Source organism: Haemorhous mexicanus, chromosome 8 (assembly GCF_027477595.1).
Source record: "Haemorhous mexicanus isolate bHaeMex1 chromosome 8, bHaeMex1.pri, whole genome shotgun sequence".
NCBI classification, from domain to species: Eukaryota; Metazoa; Chordata; class Aves; order Passeriformes; family Fringillidae; genus Haemorhous; species Haemorhous mexicanus.
This window is the reverse complement of record NC_082348.1, coordinates 30640655-30663793: the sequence shown is the minus strand read 5'-3', so window position 1 is coordinate 30663793 and position 23139 is coordinate 30640655. Positions and strand designations below refer to the sequence as shown.

The 23139-nt window shown below is 39.6% G+C and overlaps 1 protein-coding gene across 2 annotated transcripts; it reads right to left on the bottom strand.

Annotated features, from left to right (window-relative positions):
• Nucleotides 1-677: 677 nt before the first annotated feature.
• SLC40A1 (solute carrier family 40 member 1) lies at nucleotides 678-17025 on the bottom strand. 2 transcript variants are annotated; one of them, XM_059853454.1, is made up of 8 exons: nucleotides 16786-17025; nucleotides 16510-16577; nucleotides 12195-12354; nucleotides 11277-11392; nucleotides 10833-10959; nucleotides 7596-7838; nucleotides 5083-5742; nucleotides 678-3985 (listed from the first exon to the last, which is right to left on the bottom strand). In XM_059853454.1, exons 1-8 carry the CDS (start codon nucleotides 16823-16825, stop codon nucleotides 3666-3668), a joined length of 1734 nt encoding a protein of 577 aa, XP_059709437.1. In that variant the 5' UTR covers nucleotides 16826-17025; the 3' UTR covers nucleotides 678-3665. The 2 variants fall into 2 exon arrangements, with proteins under 2 accessions (XP_059709437.1, XP_059709438.1); XM_059853455.1 differs by lacking the exon at nucleotides 7596-7838.
• Nucleotides 17026-23139: the final 6114 nt, after the last annotated feature.

Sequence of the window (23139 nt, the reverse complement as noted above, 5' to 3'; positions counted from 1 at the left end):
GGGGTGGATATGCATACCTACATTTTCAAATCAGTATTCTAACACTTGTCTTAACTGTAAGTGGCAGTGAAGAAACAACCATAAAGGTCTGTTTCTAGGAAACTCTTAGTTCAAATAGGAATCAGTTCAGAGAGCTCCTAGTGAACCAATCCAACATCCTTGTCTAGGTCCATCCTTTGTGCAAACATATCCTAAATACACAAAGCCAGAATCAGTCCTATAAACATTCTGGGTTTGGTATTGAAAAGTTCTTGACTACTAAACCTCAACCACTCCTATCCCCAGAGCTCTTACCTACAGGCTGCTGCTACAAAAGGCCATCATCTCAAATTCAGTATGGTAAAGATACATGGCAAAGTAAAATAATTTGCTTTCTGTTGCTCAGCAGGCCAAGACACAAAACTGTTCTACTGCCAATGCAAGATCCAGGCTGAGGCTGCAAGACCTTCACCTATTGTGTCTTAACTTAGCACTGTGGATGGTAAATAAAAATCAATTCACCAAAGAGTAACAGATCAAGATCATGGAAAGATTTTGACATTTTTTATTTGCTTCCTCCCCAATGCTCTTTGTGCTTCATGGCACTTCCAGCCCATCATACAAAAAAGCTTCCTACACAAGATCCATGATCAGTGTAGCATACTCAGATACCCACAAACTGAAAAATACAGGACAAATGAGTTTTTATGCAAATTTATTAATTAGCTTTAACAATAGTAATACATAAATCAATACTATGTCCAGCATAAGGTTGTATAATAAAATATTCTGGTAAGATTGATTTCTAGTGCGTACATTTTTAAGGGCAGTTTTCATCCAATTTGGACATTTTTTTAAAAAAATAAATAAATACAAGGCCAAAAAATGCTTACTTCATGAAAGTCCTGATAAGTAAGACTTCAGGCTCCACACTGCTTCAAAGCACTACTGAGTACAGGTGTCTGCACACATCTCGGACTCGCACACAAATGGGCTGTGCTCAAGCAGCACACTTTTCTTTTCTGACATCCAATGCAGACCAATACACACAAGTTTTCAAATTTAAACCTTCTTGTTTGTCTTCAAACTAGCATTCACTTTTCTATTTTAGGATTGTCTTGCCTTCCAGCTGTGATGTGCACATATGAATCCTAACCACATCATGTTTACCAAATACAAGGCTCCAGTCCTCTTCTAATAGTACTGCACTACCTAGTGGAACTACTTATGAAACAAGTTGCTACTCCAATTAAACAAGACTAAATTGTTCTTGGAGAAAGGGGAAAAAAAAGTCTTTGGGAACAGGCAGGAACATGGCACACTCCCAGCTCTATTTGTCACATTTTTGGAGCTCTCTAGACTTGAGAAATACATCCTCTCTGGGATGGCTGGTGCTTTGTGCTACAGCATTACATTTTAGGCACCCTGGGTTCTGTGCACTGTAGACAGCACAAAAAAAAGCTGCATTTTCAGCTTTGTTTCCCTGATGGCCAATGAGTCCAAGGTATACAGTGGCATTCAGATGTTTTTCAAAGTGCAGTATAGAGGCATTCACTGACATTTGGACTACCTTTATTTATATTTAACAATATTAAAATCTGGTCCCAATTTAAATTAGATACACATGAGAAAATATATTTGGCAAATGAGAGCTATTTTATTTACTAGTTTACTTATCATATACCACATAAAGCTATCCTTTGGACATATTTACTCTACAAAATCTAGATAAGCTTTTTTTATTTGTCTTCTGACAAATTCTGCAGATGGCAAAATTCCCTTTTCCTTAAGTTACACTCAGGATTGAGTCACAAATTTTAAACCTACTCTAAATTACATATTTTACTTTATTATATCAAAACAAAACCCAAATGCTTGGTCAAAGTATAAACACTTATAAACCTAGTGAAAACATCCCTGAGAAGCTTTCAGCAAGATAGAGTAATTATTAGGTTTGGTCCATTGGAGGAGAAAAATTGTTACATCCAGTTATTGAAACTATGGGCTACAACTGCATTGGTTGTACATTGGATTCCCATTCATCCCACTTCACACCTCTCACAAAACAGTATGTCTGAGACAAAAGCCACTAGAGGTTCTTTACATACTTTGATGGATAATGTAATTGTTACAAAATTTGTGATGATTGGCCCAGATTCAGCCCTGGTGTAACGCCTTTAATGTCAATGGAGTTCCCACACTTCCATTCCAGGGCTGAGTCTGGCAGCATACATGACTATGAAGGACAGTACCTAAAATTAAAAAAAATGCTTAGAAGTTACAGAGGATACTTTTCAGAAGTTGCTGACATTATGTTTTCACATACTACTTATTCTGCAAACAAACATTTAACCAATGTTTCAACTTGGAAGTCAGACTGCCAAGGCATAGGAAAGCTCAGAACACCACCAGGTTCAACTCTACTGAGAAAGCAAAGCGCAGAACTCCCACAAAAGTGCACATAGGGTTAATGACCATGGAAGTACTGTGTTAGTACACATGCAGGGTAAAAAATCCCCAAAACTAACAAAAAAGGCAAGAATTTCTTGAACAGAGGGGATGTATCATTTTCATTGCTCTGAAGTTGCTTTAGAGGGCCTCTCAGTCCATCATCTCACTAGTTTTGCAATATTTTAGAACAAAGTCAAAATTCACACACACATCAGATAAATGCAAGTAATCCACCTTTTGCATTAAATATTAACTATTTTAAAATGCAATCGTTTTCAGAAACCCTATTAAAGCCTGATATATTGGAAAATTAACTAAAGCTGCTTGTACTCTGAGGCAAAAACTATGTTAGCACTAGAATTTATCTTTCTGTACCAGTACTCCTGACCTTAGCACTTTCTGCTACATCAAACCTGAGCAAACCTGCAATTTGCAATTTAAAAGCCATGCTTTGTAATATTACATCAATAGCTTCTGCTAAATGAGGCTGCTTTACTCTAAGAAGTGCAACAAAAGTGTAATACAATACCTTGTACCTAACAGTATTCTAATTTGTAAGGAAACATGCAAAAAACCTGCAAAGGTGTTTCCATAAAGTTAAATCAAAACATAAAATACTATGAAGGTTTTGGGGAAAAAAAAATAAAATTGTTTATTAAAAGAATCCAAGAAGGATCATAGAATATTGTGAGTTAGAAGGAACCCCCAAGGACCATCACAGTCCACTGTTTAGAGAGGATGTTCATACCAGTTTAAGACTAAAAGTGAGCAGAACTGTTCATGGTAAAGGAATATTGGAGGAAAACCTCCAAACAATCAAATACTGTATAAAAAATTATTCTGAAGTAACTAAAAAGGGAAAGACCTAATTTTACTCAATGAACACAAGAATTATTCAGAATTCATGGTAAATTGAGTATGCATAACCACTTAACCATAATATCACTGTGGAGGTCAGCCATGGAACTTGAACAGTACTTTAGTGATCAAACACCAGACTCGTGGGGAGCCTTGGATACTGCAGCTATCAAGATCCAACCAGGCTGTCCTCTGCCAGACATGAAACATTTACAGGGTCCCTGTAAAATGAATTTTCTCTCTTGGGAAAGCTTCCCCAAAGAGCTAAGTTATGCATTCAACTCTAGAGAAACACCTCAAACAGGGTCATAAAAAGAAGCATATGTGCTTAACCATGGTATTTGTGAAGCAAAGTTAGTAAAGAGAAGTGGATCCTTTCAGACAGTAGATGTGTTACCAGGTGGTGAACTGTCAGGGGCTGCTTTGGGATCAGGAGTGTGACAAACAAAAAGTTGTTTTCCCAAGCTTTTTTGGGCAAATCTGAAGTACATTATGTGGCCCATTGCAACAAAAGACACAGAAATAAGCACCAATAAGCCAAAAGCTTCAGGGTTTGGGGCCAGGATGACCATGATGAAGTGCAGCAAGTCCAGAAGATAATTCATGGAGTTTTGGACACCGTTTATGATGCCTCTTTCAGATTCTATGACGTTTTCTTGGAGTAACTGTGTGACAGTCAAATCAAAGGACCAAAGGCCTATGGAGAGAGAAAACAATTATCCATACTGCTGGGCTTCCCATGGCAAACTCATCACTGGCACAATTCATCCTTCCAAGCACTCACTTCTACCAAAAATGCACAGCATAAGATATCCTCTTGTTGACTAGAACTGATTTCACACTCACAGACAAGAGCAATCTACTTTCCTTTTACAAAAAAATCTCATGAAATAATACATATATAAATCTGACACATGAAGTTGCCTGTCATGTCCTGTTTCATCATGACTATGGAGCCAATGTTTTACTCATCCTTTTCTTGTTTAAATAGCTGGCTTACAGGTATTTACAGTGTATTCATGCTAGGTGCAATCACTAAAGTTCTGCATTAAAAAAAAACCACAAACATCTTTTAAACTATGCAGAATACACAATAATTTCAAATGGGTGACATCAGCTTTCATACTGGTTCAGTCTGTTCACGACTCAGCTATAGAAGCTTATCTTGCAAAAAACCTTAATGGATGTGAATCAAGTATTTTATTACTCCAGAATTCAGCAAGAACTGCAGAAATTAAGGATAATGATTCTACAGATGACCATTACTGTACATTACATTTATATATTTGACTGCCTATTCTGTTGACAGATACTAATATTATGCTAACCAGCAATACCTCAAAAAAAAAAAAATGAAGCTGTCATCCAAATCAAAGCTTCCCCTCTAAACACCAAGACAATTTAAATAAATGGATTCAGTAAACTCTGAAATGTGAAGGTTTTTCACAGCAGATGTGTTTGGTGCTGTTTCCTAGTAACAAGTGGTTTCATTTGGTCATGAACAAAAATAATTTAGAGATAAGCTTTCCAAAAAATATGTTACAATCATCTCCAAATGTGGTAACTTTTCTCCTATTAGTGACATAAAATATACATCGAGTTAGTACTGCAGTCTTCACCCTGTGATAATATTGCAGGATCACTTCATTTTTACGTGAAGCATAATCAACTAGCCCCAGAAACAAGATGAAACATTCCAATTATTGCCTCTAACTCTAAAATCAATTGTATTTAGTAACTTTTAGAATTAAAAGCAGATATTAAACCAAATTGTAATAGAGACATAATACTTACCAACTCTAGCAGCAATGACTCCTGCAAACAGGAGACTAACAGAGATTAAAGGCACGGGCTCAGGACTCATCTCTGGGTCACTGTTAGCAGGAGCAATAGACCCGTTTAACAAGTTGGGCATTCCAGTTGCAAAAATCATTTCAGGTTCTGGAGGTGCTATAGTAGGCAATGGCTCATTTTCAAACAGCCTGGCACTGATGTCAGCAAATGGAGAAACAGTCAAATCCATTGGACTTCCAGGCATAAATACAGAGATGGCACATAAGATCAGACAAGCAAACTGCGCCACTCCAGAAATAAGGCCCGTGCGAATGAGGCCACATCTGCGCCGAAGCCAAGTGAAAGCCACTGTTCCCAGGATTCCAGTGACTGCTGAGGCTCCCATGAGGAGGCTCAGCACAGAGCCACTGAGGCCCTGAGTGTATGCATAGCCTGTAGTGATACAATCGAATCCCAGAACAGTCATGTAGAGAAATGCAAGGCCCATGCCTGCAAGGAACACCGGCTGGTTGTAGTACGCAACCCATCCGTCCCGGAAGGTTATGAAAGGTTCGGCAATCCGGGCACTGCAGCCCACTTCCTTCTCCTGCGGGGGCTCAGAGCCAGCTACATCTTTCTCAACAATGAGCTGCACTCCTTCAGCAGGTTTCATGTCACTCTCTGTAAACAGAAATGGAGCTGTCAGATACACTCCTGCCTGCAAAATACACAAATTGTCTGTTGCTGTGTAAAGCAACAGACAATTGCGTGCCCCAAGTTCACTACTGCAGAAAGGCATCAGTCAAACTCCACTGCCAAGCTCTCTCCTAATTACCAAAATTAAAATCATTTAAAGCGTTCTTAAATCCTACCTGGGGAGTGAGATCAAGTAAAGTTTATCCCTACCAGTGATAGGAATAAACAGTGATAAGAAAAAGCACTGCCTGCTTCTGGACTTGTGACCGAATGCCCCAGCTCCACAGAGAAATTATTTGCTTAACAAATGCCAGTGTCAGTTGGCATTTTAACACAGCTTTGTATGCTTAAAAGCACTGACTGAAAAAAAGAAGGGTATACTTAAAAATCTGTCAGTATATCATGTCAAGGCTGAAGCCTATCCAGAGTCAAAAGCTTTCAAAGCTTGACTTAAAAAAAACCAAACAAACCAAAAACCTGTGCATTGTTATCACTCCATTCTCACTGCAATAAAGGATAAAGGCACTTCCACTGATCGCAAAAATCCAAAAACTCACAGCACTATTTACTCTAGTAAGGAGGATAGAAATTCCACAAATGTCTGGATGCCTGAGCAGTGCTTTTACACTATTAAGTTCAAAACTAACTCCACATACAGCAAGTGAGATGCATGAAGTACTTCAGCAACTTTTAAAAACACAGGTCCTCTAATGAAATCAGAATATTGCAACAGCAAGGATTAATAAGTGCTTCCTACATATTGACGTTTGCTAAAAGCTTCATTCTCCAGAAATATTTAAGAGCCAGTTCCAAAGCTGTGGAGCCTTCCACACTCTCTTGTTCTCTAATATTCAACTGCCAACAGCTTACTGGTGCAGCTATTACCACCATGGATCTGATGGCTGGAAAGACAGATTTCTTCAGCAATTTTCAGAGCAGCTTTCTAACTCACAATATAGTGAGACGACAACATTATTAGTTAGCATTTAAACACAATCGATGAATTCTTCATATTTCAAAACAACCCTAAAAGACCCAATAACAAAACAAACAAAACCCCCCATCTATGCTCGGGGCCATGACATGAGCTTTCAGTAGTGTTATATACTGGTACTGTAAAAATGGGGAAATACTTAAGTTCAGTATTTCAGCATCTGACATTGCTAATACTTCACAATAAAAACTGTGCTTCTGCATTTAAATTTCTGATATTGAGTCTATCTAAAGTAACTTTAATATTAAATTTTAGTGCTACTTATAGTAATAGCCATAGTCATCTACACTGCAAATCCCACTTGTACTGCTTGGCCAAGAAAGCAGAGCTGAAGGCCAAAAGAGTTTATTTTTTCCTACACAATTTCCTGAAGCATGTAAAAATCATGAAGTCATTCCAGAATAGAAGTATGACCATCTATTCCAGAACCTCCTGAAAGCCTGTCAGTACTATGTGTAAGCAGAGATGAGTTAGCAAGGAATAGTCTCACAGAGCCTATAGACACTACAGAGCCAAGGGCCTGGTCCAGCTTACTGATGGGTAGGAGTATTCCTTACGATCAGCCTGAAGTTACAAGGCAGACTTGCTCTAAGGGGTTAACAAAGAGAAGACAATTCATTCTGTGGCTGCATTTTAAAAAATTCCTCAAAAACCTGCACAAAGTAGTGTTGCTTCAATCAGAGTCTCTGGTATCTATACCCCAAACCTGCAACCTCCAAGCTAGGAGGAGAAAGCTATGTAGCCTCAAAGCAGTGCCTGTGGAAGACAAAAGTCAGCACTTGGCTTGACTGATGCAATGAACATAGAGTATATTTGAGTAGTTCCATTGCTCTGTTTTCAATACCTTGCTTTACATTCAGCTGTTTCAGTTCCGATGCTTCAACTTTTGCAGATTTGTGAGCCAGAGTAGGGGTTTTCTGGTAAACCTTCCAGAGCAGCAGATATTCCACACACATGGACATCAGGTTCCAGCCAGAAATGAATCCACAGCCAATCATGGGGGAGCCAAATGTCATTATCTGACCAACAGCCATTGGGGCCAAGATATTGGTCAGCTGATCAATTCTTCTTATTGTGGCATTCATATCTGTCAGAAATTATTTGATGATGAAATGACTGGTGAACACAGTGAAATATTCATTGACATAATTTTGAACTGCACATGTATAAAGGTAAAGCTACAAGTCTTGCTCCAACTGTACTGGTTCCAGAAGTAACCAGAAGCACCTTCAGATTGTTTCAATATTTAAGTTCACTGCAATCAACCAAGGTGCTCATAAGCTAAAACCCTACTCCTGACAGTTTTGCCTGCATGAGGTCTTCCAGGTTTAGCATGCTGGGTTTACAGTGGCAGCATAGTCCTGTTCATCATGAGATTGGGTAAAACTGCTCATCATGAGATGAGATCACTTTTACACAGCACTGACACTGTGGACTCTGAGCTCTAGCCCTGTAACACTCAAACCTAGCATGCACAGCTCCAGGAATCTCAGAAGGTGGAATTGTTTCTTGGGAAGATAGTAATCTATCTCCCAACACTGGAGCACGTATTTCTTAGCCTCCTCCATTCACTTCTAATAACTGGTGGCCAAAGAACCACTGTGATAGCAGCAGAACTTTGAAATGGCTTTTACATTTCCTTGTTCAGTCACATTGGTTGATGGCAGCTGTAGGCATCCTTAGATCTTACTGAGCAAAGTCCTCACTCCTTTCTGGTCCTTTGATGTTTGCAGTCAAAACAAGCAACCCATTCTCAGCTCAAATGCATCTTTCATTTGCTGCTGGGGAATGCCTCACCCTCCTCAATCTTATCTACTTTACTGTCATTAAACGGTCTGGGTTCCAGTAAGTCTCCAATTCATAGTGCCATTCTTGCACTCCTACAAATTGCTAGACAGTGGTTTCACACATGAAGCCCCTTTTAGAGTCCTGCTGTAAAACTAGAGCTTGTGAAGGCCAAGTGAAATTCTACATCAGTATGAAGCTGCTTTATTGAATCTGTAGAGAATTAGTCCTCAAAGAAACATTTGAGTTACTCTATTTCCAAGTCAATTCAATGTTAACTATTTGACTGAGGGTTAACTAGGTTAAGTGAGATACTTGCCTAATATTTGGCTTTAAAAATTCCAACCAACTAACCGTTGTTTTTTGAGTCAAGTTATAATTCCACTCAGAAAAGGTACAAAGAGTGGGAAAACTAATCAAGGGCAACAAAGGAGAAGTTAAGATAATTTTTTATTTCCCTATTCCACTAACTTGCATAATTAAGATTTCTCTTTGAGGAAAGGTAACAATGCAGAGATGGACAACAGTATTTGCTGCAAAGTCGGTGTCAGCACTTAACATTTTTTTTTCTCCATTAGGGAGTTTCAATAGTCTCCAGGTTACATTACCTTGTGGGTAAACAGAAAACAAGCCTGTTCAGCCTGGAAAGGATGTTTCAGATAAATCTGTTGAACTAAGGTGCTTAATCCAGTGGTTTTCATTCTCAATCAAGTCATAAGAGAATTTACAACAATCTCTTGCCTGATTTCTCAGTACAAAAATGTAAGTAGTCATACAACTGTGCCTGAGCTCATGAAGCAGTAAAGAGGCAGGACTGACTCCCAGGCAGCAGTTCTCTGCAGGTGTGGTCTGTACTTTATCTCATGTGTCTATGTGGGACAGGGATGGGGGAGATGATTTGCTGAGTAACATCTGACACAACAAGAAAAGTTTTAATAGTTCTCATTAACCTAAAACTTTTACAGATAGCTGCTATTTTTCTACCTGTGATTCACATGTTTAAAGAAAGTTCACCTGCATTACTGCTCTACAAAAGGCATGACCTAGAAAGGCACTACAAGGTCAAAATAAAAGATTAAGGAAAAAAATTTGTAGACGGGGAAATAAAAGTATGACACTTTTAATGCATCTAAGAATTAGCCTTTCCTGGATGAAATGGGTAAATATTCCTTCACTGGAGATAAACATCAAGTAAAAATCTGGAATACAGGATTGAAACTTCCAAAAGGACTCTGAACTCTATGGGCAATTCAGACAGCTTTATACAAAATTACAGTTCAGAAGCTGAAATGCTGTCTAAGCCTGAAGGTATCTAAACTATAGAGGTGAGCTATAGAGGTCTGGGTAATGTTAAACTGCTCTGTGCCTTGTTTGCAGTTCAGTATCAGTTCCTCTATCTGAGAAGGCTTAAGTCCCCTAATGGGGTTGGTTCAGAGCCTATACAGCCTGACCAAATTCTTCACAAAAAATGCTGCTTCCCACACTGTGTTACAATGAGAGGAGCAGCACAGCCAGACTGTAGCAGACCCTTTGGTTTAATTTGCCTTGTGCATCCTTGGTTAGAATCCCAATCTCTCACACCCAAGAAGTACCATGACAATCAAGCTGCAATAGGATATAAATGGGAATTAATTCTCTCTCCTAGTAGTATCATGTCACTGTGCAAGGGCACAGGGGGAGAAGCAAACATAAATCATCTTTTGCCTAGAAGATATTTCGTCTGTAGTCTGTGCTCACAAGTACCCAATGTCAGAGGAAAGCTTCCAATTGCCACTGAATAAAGTTCACAGCTCTGAGTTAGACATCCAATGCTAGAGAAATGCAAGGTTTCAAATGTGCCTGCATGCACAGTATTACCTACTGGCAATTCCCTAATATACCTGCTTAACTGTTCTGGACTTCATTCTCATGCATCTTTCTTTGATCCCTGTGAGAGGAGCCCAGTTACGCAAGAGTTCTGCTTCATTCCAGGCACCTAAAAATAAAGTATTGCAACACTTGGCTTGTTCAGCAAGACTAGTTTTCCTAACAGAGCTGCAGCAGGACTCAGAGGAGGGCAAAACAAGTTTGGGGATGCCTAGCTGAATTGTAATCACAACAGTAATTTGTGATCTCAGTAGCTGTAGTCCAGAGTGAGGAAGAGCAAAATAAAGGCTGGCCTTTTACTTGATGTTTTCTCATAATATCTGGAACTCAAAGATGCACTGATCTCTGTAAAACTCTAGTCTTAAAACAAAAATAAAATCAAGCTTGGAAAATAAGACATGCAAGGTATTATAAAGGCAATATATTTCACCTGCCAGTTTGCTTCTGTCTTCCCCTGCAACCACAACAATCCAGTCCCTCTGAATTGTGATCGCTGTGGCAGTGCTGGCCAAATTGGCAATATTTGCTATTGTGATAACCAGGATATAGCACAATGTCTAGAGAGATGAGGGGAAAGAGTTATAATGTGAGAAAACTGATGGACATCTCCACAAGCAGAAAAGACTGTTATATTTGCTTCCATACATTTCAACATTATTCTTCACACAAAACAAGATCAAGTCTACAATTCCTAGCAAAAAACAATCATCATCTCTGTTTACCTAACAAGTGCAGTTTCATTTGCCAGTTTTGACGCCCAGAAACATATGTACAGATTAAAGAATTAAAGATTAAGATAAAAATCCATCTATCTCCCATGCTTCCCGAAGTTTCTTCACAAATGAATTTCTTATTAACAAGTTGAAGCACTCACAAGAAGCCATCCATGGTATAATGTCAAGAGCTGTGTCTTAAACAAGAAGATAATCATCAGGATAACACCACACAGGATGACAGATGAATTCTGCACAACCAAGGATGTCTGGGCCACTGTTTTAAACCAAACAGAGAGCAACAGTTATGAACATAAGAATGAGCTAACTATAGCCTTAAGGTGGACATAATAAAGGAGCACACAGATTTATAAAATAGCCTTGTTTTCCTAGTCTCCCCCTAAACATAAGTGGCAAAAGTATACTTCATAGTAGAGTCCGAATCTTCCACTGTCTTAGAGAAACAAACTAATGTCTAATGTAACTTTGTAGCTCCTGATTTACACTCATTGTAGGTCTTCTCCGTAAGTCCCTCTTTAAATGCTGACAGTATGCTTCAAGTAGCAAAAACCTAGCTCAAACCTCTAAAATTAATCTTCAACCCACCATGGAAAGAATACTATTTTGAAAAATTTTGGGAAGTAAAAATTCATTTGAAGAACTTGATCCCATTTTATTTGTAAAACAGACTACAGCATATATAGAATATGCATAATGCAAATGCAGTGTGTTTACACTCAAGTGAAAGATATCTGTATCCAGACAAAAAACAACAAAAATACAGGCGTATGTTAATGTCTTAATGTAAATAGAATTTGGTCTGTAGTCCTTAAAGTTACATTTTTTTACCTCTTGTGTTCCCATGCATCTCTACACATCCCATGGGTTTAGCCAGAGTAACAGACACATCATGATTTTGCTGTCTTTGAGAGTATCTCTGTATAACCATCACCACTCTGAAACCACTCTGCCCTTCTCAGACATGCAAGCCTCATTCTCACATTTGTCTTGAATTGACTGCCAGCTTCACCTTTTTAACATGAATTGGGAAGGTAAATAACCTGCTCAAGGCATCTAACCTTTGAGCCTGGAGTTCTTGTCCACCCAGTCTCCAATAAGGGCTCCCAGGAGAAGAACTGATCCCGCCACGACCAGGCCATAGACGGCAGTCAGGAGCAAGCTGTTTCCATAAAGCTCAACCAGGAACACAGAGACAGCAAAATGCCACATCCGATCTCCCTTCAAGAGTAAGAGAACACACACATTACTGCCTGCTCTTCAGAGGTACACAGGTCCATTATTTTACTAAAGCTCTGGACTGAGACAGAGGTTTGTTACAGGTACAGAGGGGGTGTGGGGGTTTTGTGGTTGTGGGTTTCTTGGGAGGTTTGTTGATTGATGCATCCTGTCACCATTGATTTTATCCCAGTGTCATTAAGATCATCCACCCTAATCAAGTGGATCATTACAGTTTGTAATACCACAAATAAAAAAAATCCCAGATATTTTCTATTAGTATATTACTGGACAAAGTCTGTCCCAGCCACATCCAACAAGCCTCAAGAAGCTTACACAAATTCTCCAGGACAGATCAAATATTAACAACAGATTTACCATCACTATTTCAATAACTTTTCAAGGCAGCAGTTTGCTCTTAGATGATCAAAGCCTAACTGCTGCTTTATAACACAAGAATGAGTCAAGTGGAAAAAAGTCATCATACAAATCAGGATAGATATGGGTAAATGTTAACTGAAGTTTCTAAAATCAATGGACTTCAGCTGGTTTTAGTGTTCAGCACTGGCATATTACTCAGAGGAGGCAGAACAGCATAACTCATTTAATCTTTTGTACACTCACTGCTAGTTCAACCTACTGCTAATTTAACCTAGTGTGTCCTGAAAACCACTTGCTACAGGTACAAAAAGGGATGTCTTTAGCAATTTGGGCATCAAGTGAAGTAATCTTCATTCTATTCAAAACATTCTTAGGTTTGCTAATAAATACATGGAGGTTTTTTTGTCACATCTCACTTTACTTTTGAACATATTGCAGCAATACATGACAGAAAATCCTTTCTGTAATCAGTAAAAAAAACAGATGAATAGAAATCATTCATACCATTCTAGGGCACACAGGTTGTTTAACAAGGGTCTCTGATGTTAGTCTCCTACAAACCAAACATGAAACTGTTTTCTTCTGTTGCCTTATCTTAAATAAATAGTTGCTATGTGATACAGCAAAGAGTAAAATTTCTAAGGACCTCAAATATTGAGAAGGGCTGGGGGGAGGTGTAACATAAAAGAACTTTTAAAAATCAAAGGCAGCCAAATCTAACCATGTAACACAGCAATCAAAAGCTACATAAAAGGCATACTATTTGGAGGGTCAAAATAACTGCAAAGTGTGATTAGCCCTCAGTATAGTACAGACACAAAAAGCACTTGCCTTTCAATGTTATTTGAGTTCACTGGAGTTTTCTGCAAACATTGTAACATGTAAACTTTGATACTTGTTTCCTTAAACACAGGCTGAAAAAATTATACTCCAATCATGGAAAGAAAAATTCCATCTTTTCATATAAAATCCCCAGGGTACTTTGTATGCTTTTTTTAAACTAAATTGACAAATGCAACTATAAGCATGATCATATTGTGTCTCCTCTCATGTATTATAAACCATTTTTTACTCAAGAGACACCTAAATCCTTCTGTAAATATGTTCCATTTACATTCCACGGTTAATTAGTAGAAATATACAGAAAATATCCCAGCAATGAATCCACAGGCATATCATTTCCCAATTCCTGCTTTCCCTTAAATTTAATATGACCTCCTGAGGTGGGTACTTTATAGAATTTCACTTAAAATACATGCAGGTGAATTAACCTAGATAACTGCTTATTAAGCTAGAAAAACAATCAAAAAAACCCCTTCCATACAAAGTTTGGCTTTTTTGTTTATGCAAGATGTTTCAGTTACTGGATTCAGACAAAATGAAAAAGGCATTTTTTAAAAAAACCTAAGCATGTGCAAGTCAGTTCCTGTCACTACTGTCGGAGTGAAAAACTGAACCTCACTTCAAACTCATGAAAAGGTTAATTTGACTCCAGAGACATCATGATTTTGCTGTACACTTATCTGAGAGCCCGTGAACACTGTTCAACTTGATCCAACACATTTACCCAGAGTATTTTGATCAGGTCAACCCACAGAGAAGATTTTTGGGGAAACCACAGCTGTTACAACCAGAAAGTATGATTTTCTTTCAAGAATTAAAAACCATAAAGAATAAGCAAAGATAAAGGAGAAGAACAGTATTAGTGGATTGCAGAGCTTTGTAGCAGGTATGTCATTTCAAGCTAAGAGCTATTGAAATTTGAACAGCAAATACTGTTTACAGAAACAGACAGATCCTTGATTACATACACTTAGTCCCACCTTAAAATGTGGCTTTTTGAAAACTTTCAAATAGCTACAGCTGTTCAGCATCAGTATCCTTTTAAAGACAGCTCCTCCCCTTCTGTAATTATAATTACTTATAATCACCTTATACTGAATATATACAATCCACATCAGAACTGAAGCCAACAAGTTAAGGAATAGCCAAGCCACCACCTCCTGAGGGGCACAGATAAGGCTGGGAATCTGGAATCAGCTGATCTCCTGGAAAACATTAGGTCTGACACCAACAAGGTGAACCAAGTTCCATGCTGTTCCTTTACTGCTGAGGGATAGACAGCAAGAGCATAAGGTCTGGCACTCCAGGGCAGCATTGCTGGCCAGCCTATTAAGATCCCTGAGGCCAGGCACACATTCAAATACTTGACTGAGCAAGGGCCCAACAGAGTCTAGATGTTGTTCAAGTCTGAACATTTCTGGAGATGTGACATGTTTAATCATTTACAGCCTCTCTTGGCATTTGGGAATGGCATAGTAACACAGAAACCTAATCAGCTCACTCAGTTACAGCAAAACCCCATTTCTCTTGGGTTTTGTGCTGTGGACAGAGCCATTCTAAAACAAAGATGATCTCTTACTTGGTATTCTGAAGATTCAGGTATTTGTTTACTGTTTCTGGTAGCAAAAACCTTCACACTACAGGAACACCAAAGCTTAGGAGATACAAAAGGTGAAGTCCTGCACCCAGTTCTGTCAAAATAAGCTATTGCAGAATAACTTCTGTTGTTTGAGCAGATTTGGTTGGGGGTATTTTGAGTCAAGATTTTCAGCACAAAACCCCCCAGGACCTGACCAGGTTATATTAATATTTCTAAACAGACATCTTGCAGTCTATAATTTGTTACTTTGTGCAAGACTGTTTTCTAACTCTGCTTTGCCACCTTTACTCAGGGACTCAGAGCAAGCCCAGTACAGAGCTGTGAAGCACTGGCCAGAGAGGAGTAAGCAGGGTTGGCCAACTTGCCAGTGAGGCACTTTGTGGGCATGACTGACAAAAACATTGGCAGGCAATAAGCCCTGGGCTCTGAAGGAGCTGCTTGGCTCGCTGCTTTTTGATATTAACAACTGCCAAAATATTGCATTTGTTTAAACAAACATATGATACTACTCAAAGACTGCTTTCATTAAGAGAAACATCAGCACAACCTTTCAGGTTAGCGAAAGCACGAAGCTCCAGAGTTAGGCATGTGCTGTTGTAACTGGAGATCAGCCATTTGTTCAACACATACATCAAACCAACCCAAATGTTCCAACACAGGACCAAAACACAGAATAAGGAAATGGGGGGAAACCTTCCATTTATTTGTGAACCAAGCCATGGCATGGAGACTTAAGATGGTGTTAAAATACACACATATTCTTAATTTTATTCTGTGGAACAGAATCAGACTGTCTATTTTTAGTGCATATCTTAAGGTAGCTTTTTTTTTAGTATTCTTCAAGTGAGTAAAAGCTGGTATAGTAAGTTATATTAGCAGAGAAGGAAATAATTTCAGGAGGTAAGTGATTTTATAGAGGACAACTCCAGATGCTTTCAAAAAGTTAGCTAGTGAGTGGCAGTATTGAGTGCATTGTAAACACTGAGCAATTCCCATTAGTAAATATGAGTCCTTCACACATAATGCTGCAATGGGCTGTCTCTCATTCTGCTCCTCTACAAAGAGTCTCACTGGTTCCACAGTGATCTAAAAACATTAAAAGGTACAGAACCAGTCCATCCAAGAATTGACTATTGCACTACTCTGTACTAAAACTAAACCTACTGAACATATCTTGTAAAGATTATGAAGACTTTTAACAGCAAGGTGTTGTAACAAGACCTCTACGGTGGTGTGCTAATTTGTGAAGATTTCTGGAAAGCACCAATAAAGCTCAGGTAAATCATAGCCAGATTAATAAAATCCTACTTCTACCAGGCCAGTATTTTACTTACCCAAGTGGACAGTGCATGTCCAAGATAAAGAAGAAACTTTGCAGACGTAAAATAGGCAATCACAGATCCTAGATGAGAAATAAGAAACAGATGCTAAAGCAAATGCGGGCACATCCACCGCATTTCGCTACAGCAGGCACAGCTCGCTGCCGTGGACACCGTTTTGCGAGCGGAGGCGCCGCCAGGACACGGCGGGATTCGGTGCCCCCCACCCGCGGGCAGCCCCGCCCGCTCCCCGCGCCCGGAACCGCTCGGGGCCGGCCCGTCCGCACTGACCGCCGCGCCGCCGGCCCTGCGGCTCCGCTGCCCGCGCCATGCCGGCCCGCTCCGCCGCTGCCCGCTGCCGAGAGAAGGGGGGGGACACGCGGCTTCGCTCCGTGTTGCCTTCCCCGACTTAGCTAGCACTGTAGCTGAAGTCGGAAAGCCTTGGCCTTATGCGCCGCGGCTGGCGGGGACGCTCCGCCGCGGAGGGGCCGAGCGCCGCTCGACGCCCGGCAGGCTGCTCTGGCTGCCGAAAACGTCGGGCGGGGGAACGGCGGCGCAGCGCCTTTTGTAGCGGCGGCGGCACCGCCCCCGCCCGGCCCGCCCCGGGGGCGGCCCCGGCCCCGCCGCCGCCAGAGCACGGTGGAGCGGGAGGGGCGCCCCGCGCCGCTCCAGGTGGGCAGCGCTGGGTGCTGAGCCTCGGCGCCGGGCACCGCGGGTGGCACCCTGGCAACCGTGAGCCCCTCAGTGCTGCCTCTGGCTCGGCTCTCTGCTGTTGCCTTTTTGTTTTCTGGCATCCTGAAAACGTGACGTCTTTGAATATGCAGATTGAAGAACCTGGGGTTGTAAGAGAAGCGCCAAGTACCTCAAGCCGGTGGTTGAAACACTGCCAAGGACGGTGCTGTCAATTCTGAACTTCCAAGGAAAAAAATCCCAAGTAAACAGGGTACCAAAATTTAAGCTAATTAATTGAAATAGCTTTTCTATTCCAATGAAGGTGGTGTAGAATTGACCCAGTTGCTGCTGGCTCAGGCTCTCTGCTTCAGATGAAGCATCCCAGTTCCTACCGTAAATACTTTTTTTGTACTCTGTGTGACCTACTTTTGGTATTGGCCACCACAAAAAAATGCATGTTTATAGAACTCAAGAAACAGTCAAAATGTACAATAAGCTAGATCTATTTCAGGATACTATGAAAATATTTAAGAATTATCTGTCCTTGTGTGGTTGAAATCATAATGATTGTTCTTGGCTGCCAGAGCTGAGATTATATTTTCATTGTGTAATACTGTGAAGTTCCCTCATCTGTGTGTAAAATTGCTTTTGGTTTCGGTTGTGTTTTTGTTTGGTTGGTTGGTTGGTTGGTTTGTTTTGTTTGTTTTTTGGGGGGTTTTTTGTTTGTTTTGTTGGTTGGTTGGTTTTTTTCCCCCCAAGTATATAGGCCACCCCAGAAGCAAATGCCTGACATAACAGACCAATAACCTGTCCTGGTGTTGCCACTCCTGTGATCTTGTTCAAAGTATTCTTACATTAATTAGATGACTTTCTATGCATGAATCATGGATTATACTTTGCATAATGGGAACTATACCTTAGGAAAAAATAATTCAGAAATAAAATGCAATATAAACATAGGAAGCCTAAAATTGCTATTTTAATGGGATTGGTTATCCTAGGTGAGTTAAGTGTTTTCTTCTTATGGTATATTCCTAAAAATTTTGCAGAAAATCTTTTCTCAGATAGTCATCAAAAGCAGAGTAAATTTTCTTGATGGTTTTTCTTATACAGTCTTACTGCTCAAACTGTACTCTTCTTTACTAACAGCTCAAAAGATAATTACTTTTCCTAAACCTTAACAATTTTAATATTATTAGCCCATATTAAATAAAAACCCCACAGCATATCAAAACTAATATTTTGTGGCTTTAAATCTCTTAACTTTCAGTTCTTGCACTTCTACTGACAAGGGCAGTGTATTCCACAGGTAGACACACAGATGAACTCGGGTCTAAGCCCTGGCTGTTCCTTGTATCTCAGCAGGAAGGCAGCACAATCTGGAGGAGCTCTGTGGCACAGATGCCTGCCCTGCTCCATTGCAGACCATCCCACTGGACTCACATCTTTTCCAGCCCTGTCCCTGGTGGCACTTGTGGCCACTGCTGTGGTTTGGTTACTGGATTGATGAGGTCTGATCTGGTCTGTGATGTACATAATGCTCACATACATACATGTGATACTGTAGCAGTTCATCCAGGAACACCAGGAACACTTAACAACACAGTACTGCTGGTTATTACTAGAGAATGATGTGCTCTCTAGATTCTAGTTCTGTAGAATTAGAGTTTAAATAATAATTTCTGATTGAGTGTTCACTGAACTTTATACAAGTGCATTGGACTATACAGGTGAAATCATCATCTCGGCAATTTTTTCTACTGCTAATGAATTGGGTTTGGCTGATATTTAAGCTCTGCCAAGAGGCAAAGAAAACATGGACAACATCCTTTGGTTGCTGTATGTCTCTGGGATTTCTGTCATGGAAGAATGTGTGCTCTGTCCAGTGGGACACAGAGTGAGCACAGTGTGGTCTGGGATGCTGCTGGAGGGGATGGCAGCCGAGGCTGTATTGTGTGTGCAGTGAGGTCAGCCTGTCCTCGGTGCACAGTGGGTGATGCACAGGACTGCACGGTGTAGATAAACCTGCAGTTTGTCCACTGCAGCTCACACGTGTCCCAGCCACACCAGAGTCACTGCACACAGTGACACAGGGTACTTGCTGCCAGCAGGCACCAGCCAGAACTTCTTACATCCACGGGCATGTATGTTATACCCTTCTCTAACAATTTCCCTGCCAAATGTCCAGATGACTTAGATATATAGCTAAAAGGCCATAGCTGATTTGTGAGGTGTTTCCAAAAGCAGGAGAGTTGAGTTGGCAGGTAGGGGAAATTCATAGTTTTTCTCCTAAATTTGCCACCACTTTGCTGATGAACTTCCCAACATGCTTATTAAAGTCAGCCTGTGCTCAGGATTTTTTCCCTTACAATACTGATGACCAGCATAATACAGTAGCTTGAGCACTTTGATTTTTACATCTAAGATGCTGCTAAAAAAAGCCTCAAATATTTTTATAAATACTCCACTAAATCCAAATTTTATCAGATTGCTTTGTGAAGCCCCTGTAAATATATTTTTAAAGATGCAGGTCTTTTTTTCAGGTTGACTGGCTCCCCAGTCTTTTCACAACATTTACAGATTTCTGATGTAGTTAGGATGTTTAATAGCTGGAAGTTGTATGAGAGGAGTTGCCAGTTTTATTTGGTACTCCCCCAACTCAGCAGCCTTGCAGCAACAATTTACACAATGGCACAGCACACCAGCCATGGATTTGAGACCAGGCCTGACTAATGGTCACTGGCAGAATGAACATGGACATTTGAATTAACAAGACATATATTTATGTTATAGTCTTCCTAGATAAAGTTTTTTCAGTGGGTAAATTCCATTAGCTTTTTAAAAAATATAATACTAATATAATTTCTCTAGTTATTATTTGATTGAAGAAATATAAATACTAAAGTAGTTTTTAGATTTTTAAAGTTTCTGATTTAAATATAAAAAAATTTCATTCAAAAGGCATTCTTCAAAGTATTTATAATAAGACAGGTGTCTAGAACAAAAACCCCTTATATTTAATTTTTCTGGCAACAAGGGCAACAATTAAACTATTAGATGTAAACAACTGAAAATATTTTCATTATTGGTAAGTGCATAACTATGATGTCAGTAATAGTCAAAGACACACTTTCAGGAAAGACACAGGTTAAAAAATAAGAGAGGATGTATTTTGGCTTTAAACAACTGCCCACATCAGTGGCAGCTTCTTTAAGCACTGTGTTTCTAATAGAGCTGCTGAATGTAGAACAATAGCAATTTTACCAAATAATACTCACAATTGTCATCATGGTTTAACCAAAGAGGCATGAATCATAGTGAGAGACCTCATGCATACTCAGATCTTACACTCAGCTGAGAGGTTTCATGAAGTTTAATTATCATGCTGTTGCCATTCTTCATTAAGACACACCTCTTGGTGTGCAAAGTGGTTTTTTATTCATTCAGCTCACACAAAGCCAAGCAAAATTGGAAAGTATATACATAATCTGTGTCTTTTGAAGGGTGAAGCTCAGAAGCCTTTACTGCACTGCCCCCTGCTATGACTTAGGCATGGGAAGCTGTGGCTCTGCTGCTCATAACCCCACATGTTCAACTCCCAGAACTGCCATCTGGATCAGCTGATACTCCGAGTTTGCAATGCTCTTGCACAGGGAAACAGGCAGAGGTGGGATAGAAAAGTCTCCCTGGTTTTACTCCAGACCTGTTCAGGTCGCTTACAAGTCAGCAATTTGAACATCTATACCTACTAATGGTCATTAATAAACATCTACTCCCTCCTGCTTGCTCTAAGATGCACAGTGGGATCTCTCATGGGATTTGTTTCATTCAGACTTCAAAGTGACAGCTCCTGTCTCTCAGAGCTAGATGACAGATCAGTCATTTTAACCTGAAACAATCATTATTTTCAGGACCAGAGCTAGGCTCCTGTGACAAACTCTTGTGAGAAAACCATGCAGAACCTCCAGCAAGTTCAGAATTGAGAGGGTTGTTTGGAGAAGCTAGAATTATCTAGCTTCTACACAACTGCAGCTCAGGGAGCTGAACCAGCTCTGTGTTCACATAAGCAAGCTAAACGTTTGTAACTGATAAGTGATAGCCTGACTAGTGACCAAAACAACTGAAAATCATACCTTACATGTTATGCCATATGTTATAGGACAACTGGTTTCAACAAGAGACTCCTTTAGTCCTTTTGTCATAAGAAAACACTGTACCCTAAGCTCAAATAAAGAAAACATCTTGTACCAAATGAGAAAAAAGTAATTAAAAGAAGTCACCACAGCTACTTAGGGACAAGTGGATGTTTTGCACCCAAATGTCAAGAGTACCATTTCTGCAAACTGCCTATATCATACTGCACATTCACTCTCAAGAGAGGGAATTATTTACTTGAACTGGAACACTGTGTTGAGGAAGGGACTGAAATGAGTCTGGAGGGTAAGATAACAGCCTATCTGCAATTGAAGCTCATTTGGTTTGTTTTCTTCATTAGAACTTACTGCAGTCTTTCTCCTATCGTGTGGCATTGTTCTGTTACTAAACAATAAAATAATGCTTTATAAACAGTGTTTTGTTTCCTGTGTGTATTTTAGTATGCAATATGAAAAAGCTGGGATTTGTTATTTTTCCCACAGCTTTCTAATACCTATGAATTTTGCCTTTATTCCTTAATTCATTGTTAAGAAATTTTGAAACATACAATAAAATCAAATATGAACACAAGTCACACAGCATTTGCATCCCTTAAAAAAAAAGCATTTGTTAGAAATAAAAGGTATCCTTCTCTTAAATAACTCCTATTGGGGGTAATGGTTGACCTCTTTAAGACAATCAGATTTTGATATCCCTGTTCAACTTTCTGCAATGTTTTACTCTGATTCTATGCCAAGAAAATACTTAAAAACACATTTTTAACTGCAGGCACATATTTAGTTCCAATTGATTTCAATGAAATAAACACCAAACAAAAACATTTCTAGATTTAAGAAAATGCTGAAAAACTTCTTGGAATAGAAGTGAATCAGGGAATACAAGTTTCTTTTGACCTGCCACTAGCATGAACAACCTGTAATATCAGTGATCCCACAGCAGGAAAAGGGAAGAGCTTCAGTTGCACTATCAATTTCTGTTTCTGGGTGTCTCCAGAACAGTCTTTATACAAACATGTTTGTCTTTGGAGACCAAGATACAGTTATGTTCAAACCAGCCACAATTTGAAAGCAATTTTTTGGAAGTAAAGCATAAAGTACAAGATTTTCTTAGAATGATGTGGTGAAGGAAGCATATGCCAACAAACAAAATCATTTATTTGAACTGTTCTGGAGTTATGCAAATAATATGCACTTCAACAGCCATCAATTGTGTAGCCAATAATCTTGCAGGTAGAGCCCTTCACCCACATACAGCACCCCGTGTGAACAGGGCTCTGCACTGGGGCATGACACTGAGCCAAATGCATCTTTAGCAAAACCTGCAGAGATGAGTCTGACACACAATTCTGAGTACCAGAAAAACCTCATACTACCACCTGCCTGTATTTGATGTTAGACAGTGATTAACTAAGTTGCCATATCTTATTAAGAATAATAAGCCAGTCTTTTTCCCTTTGCAATGTCATTACCATAACCCTTTGATGTTAGTGCTATATTGATTATTTACAATAATAATGACAACATAATCATCTAGTAACTAGTCATCATTCTACAATTACTTAGCCTTCAATTCTCATAAATCCTACCCTTAGCTTTCAAAGAACAGTTTACCCTTCAGACTCAATCAGATGCCTTCTTGTCACTGATGCCTTCACTAACACAGCAAACTTCAACTAAGAGACAGGGAAAGCTGTTCCCACAGAAAGCTTTATCCATCTTCAAGCTATTTTCTTTAAGGGTGGCAAGCATAATAATCAATTCAAAAATTTAAAAAAAACCAAAACCTGAAAAATTCAGTTTGTTCTGAAATATCTTTTAT

What these genes read in the sequence shown, in the direction of transcription:
- SLC40A1 (XM_059853454.1), bottom strand. Translation starts at nt 16,825, where the DNA reads ATGGCGCGGGCAGCGGAGCCGCAGGGCCGGCGGCGCGGCG. An exon ending in ACAGCTGAATGTAAAGCAAG is followed by an intron (nt 5,743 to 7,595) that starts GTATTGAAAACA and finishes TTCTGTTTACAG; the next exon opens with AGAGTGACATGAAACCTGCT. An exon ending in AGTCATTGCTGCTAGAGTTG is followed by an intron (nt 3,986 to 5,082) that starts GTAAGTATTATG and finishes CTCTCTCCATAG; the next exon opens with GCCTTTGGTCCTTTGATTTG.